The following is a 12,829-nucleotide window of genomic DNA, read 5'->3' on the forward strand; positions in this document are numbered from 1 at the left end:
GAGACGAGTAGGTCTTTGTGGCATTTACTACAGTGGCCATATAAAGGAGCGCAAGTTTGGTGTGGGATTCGTGGTGGGAGCGAGACTCCGTCGCCGAGTACTATCATTCACTCCGGTGAATGAACGTCTAGCCACAATCCGCATCAATGCGAGGTTCTTCAACATATCGCTTTTATGAGTGGAACGCTCTTCAACATATCGCTTGGAACGCACTTATGAGAGCTGCCCCCGCCACGATGTCAAAATCGTGCTTGGCGAGTTTAACGCCAGGGTGGGCAAAGGAATCTTTGGCACTACGGTCGGTAAACTCAGTCAGACGAAACATCCCCAAATGGGTTGAGGCTGATCGACTTCGCCGGGGCCCGAAATATGGTTGTCTGTAGTACTAGATTCCAGCAWAAGAAGATACATCAAGCTACCTGGCTGTCTCCGGATCGAAAAGCCACCAACCAGATTGATCATGTTGTGATAGACGGAAGACGCGCCTCCAGTGTTTTAGATGTGCATGCGCTCCGAAGTCCTAACATCGCCTCGGGACAACTACGCCATCAAACACAAGGAAGGTTCGACGTCGAAAAGCTGCAATCGCAACAAACAGCCGAACAATTTTCTGCTCGGCTTGCACTCCTGCTCTCTGAGAGCACTCGTCAACAACTCGGTATAAGAGAACTTTGGGACGGCATTTCAAACTCCTTACGTACAGCTGCAGACAGAAAAAGAGAGCGGCCGAATTACGTGAGTACGAAGAGCTTGATAAGCTGGCCAACAGGGGTAATGCTCGAAAATTCTACGAAAAAATGCGGCGGCTTACAGAAGGTTTCAAGACCGGAGTATACTCTTGTAGAACCCCCAAAGGTGATCTAGTCACCGATGTCCAAATGGATTATGGAGGGAACACTTCTCCAGGCTCCTGAATAGCAGTGAACACACAACGTCAGGAGAAAGGGAACCTGATTCCCCAATTGATGACTATGGAGCAGACGTTCCATTGCCCGACCACGAAGAAGTTCGAATAGCAATTACCCGCCTGAAAAACAACAAAGTGGCGGGAGCCGATGGATTGCCGGCTGAGCTATTCAAACACGGTGGCGAAGAACTGATAAGGAGCATGCATCAGACCTCCACCCCGTTGGAAGGACCAAGTGGAGTAGGCTACGCTTGGAATATCCAATTGGCGCCACGTAGCGAAAAGAAGTAACGACTGGCGCGCTGTTGTTAACTCGGCTATAATCGCGTAAGCGGTGTCTACTCCAATTAAGAAGAAGGAAACTTAAAGAATCAAGTAGAATTTGAAATTGAGTATATGGCCCTTGGGCGTGGTTATTGTTCGATTTAGCTTATTTTCACAATCTTACATAGAAATATAAAAATAAGTGAGCAGAGTTTTCATCCGATTTCATCGATATAGTTAGAAGTTAATGCAATATTTCTTCTGGTCGAACTTGGTTGTTGTAGCTTAAGTAGTTTAGGAGATTAAACTTGTTAGAGGGCTTTTCCAAAATTTTTTTTTCTCATAAGTGCTCTTATTACTGCGACACTCTGCACAAAATTAAAGCTCTATATCTTAATTTAGGTCGTAGTTATGACACTTTATGTGTTTTCGATTAATGGTGATTTGTGGACGTGGTAATGGTCCGATTACGCCCATCTCAAATCTCGATCTTTTTTTTGTACTAAGGAACCCACAAGCCAAGTTTCATTTAGATATCTCAGTTCCTCATCCTCAATGGCATCATGGTTCCTCGCACAGAGCGGGCAAGCCCAACAATAGGATTCCCAATGATCTTGGAAGAGTGATGCCATTGAGAAAACTCTGACCATTGACGAAAAAATTGAAGTTGAAGTTCAAATTAATATTACGCTTGAGCTAGAAGAATTTTCCACCTCTAAAATAGGTTTGTCTAATAGTGGTAATTTTATTACTATCGCTAGAAATATAAGGGATGATATTAAAATATGATAAATGTTCGTAACTCAGCTCAACTTAAAATAAAAGAACTATTTGAAATTTAACAAGCCCAATTTTTTATTTCATTGTAATAAGAAAAATATTACAGATTTATTTATTTTTTTATTAATTACAGATTAAATTTTTAGTTTTTAATTCGACTTCTCGCAGTTAATTATAGTTATTTAACTTAAATTTTTCAGTTTCATGTTTCAATTTCTCTTGTTGTTTTGATTGTTACGTTTTTCTTATTTATTACCTTTTTCAATGTTTCAAAAATGTTTTTTGTGTATTAAAATTTATGTTGTTCATCACTTTAATCTGGTTATTGTGAAATACAATTAGTTTTCGACTTGTTAGTCAGCAGAGTCTGCTAGTTTTTGCCACCGCTGTTTTTGGATATTTCCATTATGGTCCAAAATTGAAGATACGAACATTTTCTTATTCGTATCGCATTACAGAGTAACCCTCCAGGTTTTAACCGCTAACAAGTTTGGAACAATATTTTCTTGCCCATTATGCTGACATGGAGCGTGTGTTACAATTCCAACGTAAGCCTAAATCTTGTGTTGCTGGGTATCAAGAATTATCTAAAGCTAATAATGAATACAATTCTGCACTAGAACAAAACTCAATAGTTGTATTAGACATATCTTCTGACGACAGTGCTATTTTTATTATTTTACGATTGTTATCAACTAGCGATGAGTAGCTGAAATCTAGTTTCCTTCTTTTTATACCCTGAACAGGATATATTAAGTTTGTCACAAAGTTTGTAACACCCAGAATGAAGCGTCGGAGACCCTATAAAGTATATATATAAATAATCGGTATGTTGAGCTGAGTCGATTTAGCCATGTCCGTCTGTATATATAAGAACTAGTCCCTCAGTTTTTAAGATATCGTTTTGAAATTTTGCAAATGTCATTGGAAAACTTTTGCATTTGACAAGATATGTTCACGAAATTTGGTATAGATTATTTTCTAAAGCAACAATGTAATCTCCGAAGAAATTATTCAGATCGGTTATCTATATTATATACAAACCATACAAACTGAATGATCGGAATTATTAGGTGAGTTCATAGAAATAATGTATTATCGGAAGGAATTGTTCAGATCGGTTAACTAAGTAGCTGCCAAACAAACCGAATGATCTGAATCAAATGCTTGAATGGAGTGCAAACGTTTTTTGTGGCCACATCAGTTTTCAACAAAAACGAACGTTTCTAACTAAATCGATTGCCATAATAGATAATAATATATAGATATTCAATAGATATTCAAAATAATATTCAAAAAATAATAGATATTCAAAAAATCGTTCCTCGTTAAACCGATAAAGAATAAGTTTTCGCAGTTTGCCTTGATGAAACGTTCTACCAATCTTCTAAGATATCATAAATACGTAGTTGAAAAAATTATAATCAAAGAAATTGTGAATTTAATTCGTAGATCTGCAAATACTTCTTCATATATGTAATACGAAAGTAAATGGTATTAAAGTTCTTACGTTCATGGTCTTCAGGATCTGAAAGTATTCCACTTTATTATCTGTGGTGCGTGGGTTTACCAAGTTGAAATGGAAAGGTGCTAGACTCCAATACTAATATGTGGATGTGCATATATGTATATATGGATGTAAACATGTGTGTATGCTGCATACACTTTGATCAACAATGCCTTCAATTATGGCTCGGGTCGGTTCAAATCTTATTTTCCATTTCTATTTTTATCAGCAGTTCCTTCTGTTGTTTCTTCGTTCCGTTACTTACATATGTATCTGCACTCCGATAGTGCTACTTGTTCAGTTGTTGTACATCTTAAGTGCATTTCATGATCGAAAATAAAAGTGGCAACGGACCCACAAGTGAAGTGCGCACCACTGCTACTAGTTATACCACAACAGCATGGGGATTACTGCTAGCACAGTTGCTGTGACTTCATTCGCGTTGCTCTTAATTTGCGATAAAAATGGAAATTGAAAATGGAAATGGTCCCAAGCATTTGAGCAGCACAACGACAAGGCAAACAAATCATTATGAAAATAGCGATAAAAATTATGACCACTTTTATAATAGCAATCTTAACGGAATGTGCTCGTATTAGTGTTAAAGCAATATATGGTATATCTACATATGTATAAATGTACATATGTATATGCATGTGTTTATGCGTATCCATCTTAAAATCTTGGCAATGTGATAAAATTTATGTAATCTGTAGACAGACAAAAATCTTCTCGAAAAGTCAACTTTTTGATCAAAATATTCAGTAATTTATTTTAACTAAGTATATAGTACTTCTATGTATGTCGGTTATTGAATGAATATTGGGAAGACGGCCATTAAAAGCACGATTATAGAATAAAGATCAGGAATGAGTTAACGAAAGCTTACGTTAAGTGTTCGGGTCATAAAAAACATAAAGGTTTTATTTTCTACAAAATATTGGTGCAAAAATATTTTTCGTGACCACATATTCGTTTAAAAGCATATTTAATTATAATCTTGCAACATGTTGCTATAGTATATACAGTAGTACCTCGATTCTTGCACGTAATGAAAACTGAGTTCGGTGCAAATATTGAGGATGTTGCAAGTAGCAAGTATCTTTTTTCATATAAAATAATTCTGACATTTATTTATTTATATATTTTTTTATTTTTTATACGTATTCCAATTCAAAAATCCTTAAATTAAATATGTTAGTATATATACATACATATGTATATACTTAATATAGGTAGATAAGCATGCATACATACATACTTGTATATACATATATTGTGGAATTAAAATAATTTTTAATTTTTAATTGTTTGGTACAAGTTTGCTTGTTCGGCACTACATTGCTTCTGAGCCTCTGAAGCGTCATAATATTGTCTCCGCTGACGTAACTTTCTTCGTATTGAGGATAACGTCATTTGTTTCTTCCCTTTCAGTAGAGTTATCATCATCGGCACAGTGAACTTCATTCTGTACGAAATACTCTAAAGTAGGTTCAACAATCCATTGCCCATTTTCAGAATTGGATATTTTCTGCAATGGTTCTACTTCTTGAAGCAAACTTGAAATGGTGTTTTTTGGATATACATAGCTTCAGCTAGTTGTAAACGTAACTCGGAAAGAGAGATGTCATCTTCATTATACCATTCGTTTGTTATGTCAAACTATTTTTGAAAAGATTACGTAATTGAAGACAGTTTAATGGTATTCCATGCGTTAAATAAAAAACATATTGCGTCTTTCAAGCTAATGCTTTTCATAGCTTCGTCTACTGATTTTCCTCGTAAAAGGCTTGTTTTGTAGTTCATTTTCATAAACCATATGACATTCTGGTCCATGGGCTATACCAGCAGCAGTACAATTCGGAGGAAGACACATCACCAATATTTGGCCACCAGTACTCTTAACCTCTCCATCTTTGGGGTGACATGGAGCCTTATCTATAAATAAAATAGCTTTTTCGAGAAGATTTTCGCTACGGAGAAACTCATTAACCTGCAGTTTTAAGAAATTTAAAATTGATAAACAAACCTCTACACAACTGTGGAACAAATGTTTTGTGAAACCATTTTTCAAATAAAACCAAGGGCATCCAAGCACTTTTATTTCCTTTGGAGACAACAGGAAAATCAACAAAAGTTTTAATTGAGCGTGAATTCAATGATTTCCGAATAACCATTAATTATACTTTATGATTACCAGACGCATTCGTACAAACAATATAAGTTATTCTTCCCTTCCTGATATTTTGTCCCGGTGCCAGGTTTCTTTTGAGCACACAAGAGTTATATAAGGCAAAAGATTCCAATTTGGTCTTTACCTTGAGCGTATGAGTCGTGATAGGTAAGTTCTTTGCTCGTTGTTTTGCAAACCATTTCATGAGTGCTTTTTCCATTTTTGATAGTTCTGATGGTTTAAACCATCTTTCCAGGGCCAGATTCAGCATGCGACACGAACTTCTTTAAGGCGGCACTCTACGCACTTGGAAACTCTTGGCTAAGGAATTGACAGAATATTCTACACATAATTTCTTTAAAATGTCAACTTTCACACGGAATGGTCCTTCGTACTGCATCTGTGTACCAACTCAATTTTCTACATTTGCTCATTGCTTTACGATCATTTTTTCTTGTTACGATCGTGATCACTGCACGTTGTGTAAGCGAATAACATGTTAGATTGTATAAAATGGTACTAATATTCCTCGAGAGTGCTCCCTTCTGTTAAGAAAAGCACATCTGATTTTAGGGTTTTTCGTAAAAAACTCAATAGTGGCTTCTCTGTTTGGTTTGCTCTAGTAAATATTTATAATTAAATTGCTCAAATCACAAATAACCTTTCACGAAATAAAGAAATTTTCAACTAATCTTAAAAATATCATATTCACAATAAATTTTAATTATTTATTTATAAAAAAAATTATTAAAAGAAAAGGAAATCGGTATATAATAGAAACTACTCATATCGAAACAAAATTTAAATTTATCTTATCACGTATTTAAGTATACATACATAGATACATATATTGAAAATAAATCCAGTACTTGCGGTTAACGAACTACCAATTAGCATTTTTTTATTGCCGAAAGATGCTCCGACGCAATACTCTATTAACGTCTGAAGGAAAGTCATAAGCTAACCTAAAAATAATTCATTATGTCTAATACTTCTCACTATGAGGTAAAACAAATAGGGAGAAGGAGTCATTATTCATCATTCGACTGAATTATTGTTATTAGTTGAAAGTGACTGACTCATCACATTGAGGTTAAAAACTCAACTTACACCGAAATTTGTGTTTTTAATGCAAAGATTTCTTTCTGGTGAAAGGAATGATTTTAATTATATACTACTTGTACTACTACTCCTTTAAGAACAAACATTCATGTGATTAAAATTAAAATGCATACATACATATGTGCATACACTGTTGTTTATTGTTGATATTTGGATTATAGATTTACAAGAATGGTTTATACATTTTTAGTAAAGAAAAGTGAAAATAGCTAAACATCTTTAATTGGCTAGGACTTATACGACCAATATGCGGCATATATATGTATGTACATAGATTTTTCTACGTTATCTGGTAGTAATTAATCGGACATTTTTTAATTCTGCTGAACTCAATCATGGTTGCAAATAATGCATTAGTATACTTCAATCAACATTTAAATAAATTTTTGTTAATCCCGAAATACTTAATAAAAAATAATTTTCAAATTTCGGATAAAAAAAATTTAGAACTTCTCTTATTTACATTTGATAATTTTTTATTACAGGTTTTCAGATAGAAATGTGTGCATACATATGTAAATTTTTTTATACCTTTTCATTCTAGATGCATTAAGGAGAGGGGGCTAAAGGTTTTAATGTAAAAAAAAAAAACACATTGTGTAATTTTATTCGGACCTTTTTTAAATTATAGAACATAATTTTGACAACCTAGGGTAATATTTTCCAACAGAAATATTGAATCATAAGCCTTTAATAGAGCTTCTAACAGAACGTCCTGAGAAAAAAACACTTTACAGTGTTCACCATAATTCGGTTGGAAATTATCCGAAAATAAAAAACGAAGAAAAATTTGTCTAACTATAATCAAATCTTCTCTCCATAGTTCTTTGATAATTTTTCCATTTTGTGGGTGGGATTTATTTTATACGCCAAAAATGTGTAAAAAGTAGTTTTGAGAAAAACACGCCTAAAATCTATAAACTAAAAAAGTTACAAAAAAATTACCCTGCATTGTCAAAAGTGTGCTCAACAATACCAAATGGTCGGAATAAAATTACTCATTCCATATTTACGAAATAAATTCGCAAAAAAGTATTTTTCTTTTTTTCATTATGGAAATATATTAATCAATTCCACATAGCGATGTCTTCCTTATATGTATCCTCAATACCATATTCAGACCAACACTTAATCACAAAATTAAAGCTGTTGAGCAGATTATATCACTAATTTACATCATTTATCAAGACATGCTTCGATCGGGTGGTGAAAAACCATTGATTTATAAATCTTCAAAGACAGTGGGGAAGGCCTAGAATAGTGAATAGATTAATTGTAATCTACTCACTTAAAATTTTTGGATTTAACATTGTATAAGTAAATGATAGAAACTTTATTCTACGTGTTGACAAAATATTTTCAGCTGTGATTATAAAATAGCCCGTAAACTGATTGCCACAATTCTTGTAGGGTTTAAAATTTTGAACTTTTTTTCCAACTCTTACCCCCTCAATTGTTAGTGTTTGACAAAACAATAATCCTCCCTCAAGCCAGGCGCTGTAGCTTAACTCTAACGGGGCATTTCGACAGGATAAAATCTATGTCTTACTAACTGTATTCGTATTGCCGTGCCTATTGCCTGTGGAGACTCCACATTGCTTATTGCTTACAATATATGGAATACTAATTAGTTTGGACAGTAAACATAAACTGTCACTTCAGCAGTTTGACGGCGCAGTTTTCATTTCTATGAAAATTTCGAAGAGGCAACATATCCCATTTGCACATACATATGCCGACGGCATTTTCATTTCGGTAATATGAAATTTAGAAGAGCGGGTACTAAGATGTTGGGTTATGTTATAAAAATAAAGTACATTTTCAAAATAACATTATTCCAAAAAATTAATATTTAGTTTAATAATTAATTTAAAGAAAAATTATGAAAATTGGGTTGGGAATGACCGAAGTCCTAAATTTAATAAACTTATTCTTTATTATTAAAAAAAATTTTTGAAGCACCCTAATGTATACATACGCATGGTTTATGTAGTATAGTTTGTTGTGCGTATGGACGACAACGTCTTCGAAGGATAAGTCAAACACGCAACAGCATGGCGCCATAAGCAACTTCATACACACATACATTTGTATATTTTAAGTAGAAAAGGCGCGCCATTCCTAGAGGAGAGTTGGGAAATAAAAGCGCAAAAAATATATGTACGTCACAACCGGTCAGACATTCGTACTTGAGGTCAATAAACTTACACATTGAATGTTGTTTAATGACTTCATTTGTTGTTGGCGGTTAATATAAAAAAAATTTTCACTTACCACTGTATCCTCAGAAACAGCTGATTTGCCATTGTTGGCATACTGATGATAGCGCGGGACGCCTTCCGCCGCTGCAATTAGCTCAGCCATTATTACGAACAAAGCGATTATAGTCGGCATAGGAATTGATGAATTTCGAAACATTTTTTTGAATACACTTGTGTTTTGCAGGCAGTGCTGAGATGTGAACAACTGGTTGCTTGATTTCTTATACTTACATATGTATGTTTACAGAATGTACGTATTTACATATAAACGATTTATTCAACGGAATTCAAATAGTCAATAAACAAATCTAATCGCAATTATATATTGAAATAAAATTGCGAAACTTCGTACTTTAATATTTTTAATAAAGACCATTTAAACAAAGAAAAATAGGAAAACTCGTCACATGCAAACATTTGTATATATTATCTTAAACGCACATATCCACACACTGAATTTACCCACTCATAGAATTTGTTTAGATTTGCTTTGAATGTGGATGACGAAGTGATTTTTTACTTCTTGTGAACTCGGTGCACTTAATAATAATCTAATTTTCGTATAATTTTTGATGTATAATGGCATTATTTAATACTAAAAAAACGCATTTATTATTTTCAGATTTTTGTGCAAATGGCCAACGTTAGTCAGCATTCGCTTTGACACCAAATAATTAACACATGCGCAGTGTCGCGTATTGGAAGTGAGGGACATAAAGAAGCGCAAAGTGAAGGATTCGCAGCAAACACCACTTTGGACGTCACCGCGTATTGTTATTCATTCAATTATTTATGTGTTCTAGCTGCCGATTTAGGTCGTCGTAGTGAGCCGATAACGCACATAAATTAATATCTAATTTTAAAGCATTTGATATTTGCCCATCCATTCACACCGAACAGCGATTTGTTTGCTTTTATACTATAATTATTACCAGATACATATGTATATATACATATATGTATTAATACAATTACGATGTTCTCCAACCACGTAAGTACATACATAAATATGTACGTCGAATTCAAATTTGCTGTGATTATGAAGGTAGTAACAGGGAGTCCGATTAAAAAGAATTGTCGTTGATTGTGTTTTTACTATACAATATTAATGAGTGCCAGAAATTGATTAATAAATAAACACGTTCATAGAAGTACAAACAGCTGCAAAGGCACTACGCGACGTGCGTATAAATCGAAACTGAAAACTGTGCTTACTGCACTTTTATTCGAACCAAGCAACGGCTCTCGGACCCACTCAGCCGTTCACACTCAGAGACTCCGCTTGCGTGCTGCATATAAAGTTTATAAACAAAAATAAACCGTTTGTATTCGCTTATACATAAATACAATTCAATCTACGCATGGAGTAACATATTTGTACATAAATGGTTGTGTATTCATTTGTATATATATGTAGATATGTATATAAGTTATAAGTTCATTCTGTATACAATGCATAAACAAAACAATATGTTTATACTTCGCGTAAAACAAACCACACAATCAAGCAACTCTCCGCGCACTCAATCAACTCGAAAGAGAAACTTCTCTCAGCCGTTAAGGTATTTACAAATATATGCATTTTTTATATTACCAAGAGAATGTGTAATCAATTCCATTCCCGATCGTGAACGGCTGATCATATACACCACAAAATATTACAAGTCGCTGCTTTGTATGAAGTTGAGTGAGACTGTGTTCACAGAGAGATACTTTCTCTGTCAGTATCGACAAATTCTCTTTTTGCGTTAATATAGGCAACACGAGGCAGCCATCTTGAGGCGGACAATTTTCTTTCATATCACGCTCTCAAGATCTTGTACGTGGTGCTCAAAAGTATTTTTGATTAGCTAATTTTTACTCATCCTTATCTAAAACATATACTTAGCACGTTTCAAGAATAATCCAATTCAATATACATACATATATCAATTGATATACATTCGGCATTCATTCACAGTTCGGGAGCACGGTCCTTACGCCTTTCTCGTCGTCCCTTTGCCAAGAAAAACCTGTTTGGACGACAAAGAACCATTCGTGTGAACGCAGTCTCAGCAGCTGGAGAAAAGACTCTTCATAAAAAACCGAAATTCACGACTGATGGCGGTTTTAAGTAAAATTGGTCATCGTAATGGTTCTCACTTTCATTCACTCTTTTCAACGTTATGTGAGTAATGTATTTATAAACGCGAGTATACTTTTTATACATACAGTCACGATAATTTGTTAGTCATGTTATCGTAACAGTAATAACCCAGTTTTCAAAGAATCAAAAATTTAATTCAATTACAGATAATTCATATTATTTGAAAATTCAATTCATGACATGCATATGTCCATATTACTTGGGATTTTTTATAACTTAAACAAAGATGAAATTACTCATGATGTTTCATAGAAATGCAAAAATTATCAATAACCGATATGTATATACATATGTATGTATGTATATTGATTATGTTGTCTTTCCTATTCATTTATTATAACCAATGATAAAGAAAAAACGTTAACTTCTGCTGTACCGCAGCTAATATACCCTTCACAGGTGCATTTCTTTTAGTAACTACACTGTATTCAGTTTTTATGGAAGCTATATGCTACAGTAATCCGATCTGAACAATTTTTTCGGAGATTATATTATTGCCTTAAGCAGTAATCCATATCAAATTTCGTGAAGATAAATCGTCAAATGAGGAAGTTTTCCATTCAAGCATTTGATTAGGATCATATAGTTTGTATGGCAGCTATATACTATAGATAACCGATCTGAACAATTTCTTCGGAGATTACATTATTGCTTTAGAAAATATTCTATACCAAATTTCGTGAATATATACATATATCTTGTCAAATGCAAAAGTTTTTCATACCAGCACTAAATTCCGATCGTTCAGTTTGTATAGCAGCTATATGCTATAATAAGCCGATCTGAACAATTTATTTGTATATTACATTATTATCTTATAAAATAACCTGCGCCAACTTTTGTGAAAATACATTCTCAAATGTGAAAGTTTTCCATACAAGAACTTGATTCCGATCGTTCAGTTTGTATGGCAGCTATATGTTATAGTGGTCCGATATGGGTAGTTCCGACAAATGAACAGCTTCTTGAAGAGATTTTAAAATTTCTTATAAACTGAGGGACTAAGTCGTATATATACAGACGGACAGACAGACAGAGGGACATGGGTAAATTGACTCAGCTCATACTGATCATTTAATTCATTATAAGTACATATATTCTTTATAGGACCTCCGACGCCTACTTCTGGGTGTTACAAACTTCATGGCAAACTTAATATACCCTTATCAGGGAATAATTAAGACAAGTGTGGGATGTGAGTCCAACAAAATATGACATAATTTCGAGATTTTTAGTAATAGTAGTAGAACATTTACATACCACTCTTCTTAATTTTTATAGGCTTCTAAGTTAGTCTATTCTTTTCAGACTGCAATGGAAATGGCTACGCTTGGACTAGACTAACAAGTTCCCTTTAGAATTTACATATGTATGTATGTATATGTTTTTGTCTACCAACTACCTTTATGTGTTGAACACAATGCAGCAGTGAACTGCAAATGGCGTTGTGAATCCTACTACATGAACGTTTGTGAGAGGGCAGCAACATAACAATTTCCGGCATGTACACAAATTCGTTGTGGCCATACTAATACCTTGCACTTCAATGAAATTTTAATATTTTGTTCAAAATGAAATTTTTTAAGCCAAAAATAAGTAAATATGTATTTGTTTTAAATTAAAACTTGTTATTATAAACGATGTAACAGAGCTATTTTATGCTTTTATT

General features: G+C 33.8%; 1 protein-coding gene across 2 annotated transcripts in view; it reads right to left on the reverse strand.

Annotated features, from left to right (window-relative positions):
• Positions 1–10,217, reverse strand: part of LOC108969395 (matrix metalloproteinase-2) — a 333,919-nt gene extending 323,702 nt beyond the window's left edge. Inside the window, exons 1-2 of one of the 2 annotated variants that reach the window (XM_018934082.1) lie at positions 9,947–10,217; positions 9,028–9,322 (exon numbers count right to left, since the gene is read on the reverse strand). In XM_018934082.1, coding sequence (XP_018789627.1) covers positions 9,028–9,171 — 144 coding nt within the window. In that variant the 5' untranslated portion in view covers positions 9,172–9,322; positions 9,947–10,217. Of the gene's footprint in view, positions 1–9,027 lie in introns of both variants that reach the window. The other variant, XM_018934081.1, reaches the window with a different exon arrangement.
• Positions 10,218–12,829: the final 2,612 nt, after the last annotated feature.

This window comes from Bactrocera latifrons, unplaced genomic scaffold (genome assembly GCF_001853355.1).
Source record: "Bactrocera latifrons isolate USDA-ARS-PBARC rearing strain unplaced genomic scaffold, ASM185335v1 scaffold_250, whole genome shotgun sequence".
Lineage (NCBI taxonomy): Eukaryota > Metazoa > Arthropoda > Insecta > Diptera > Tephritidae > Bactrocera > Bactrocera latifrons.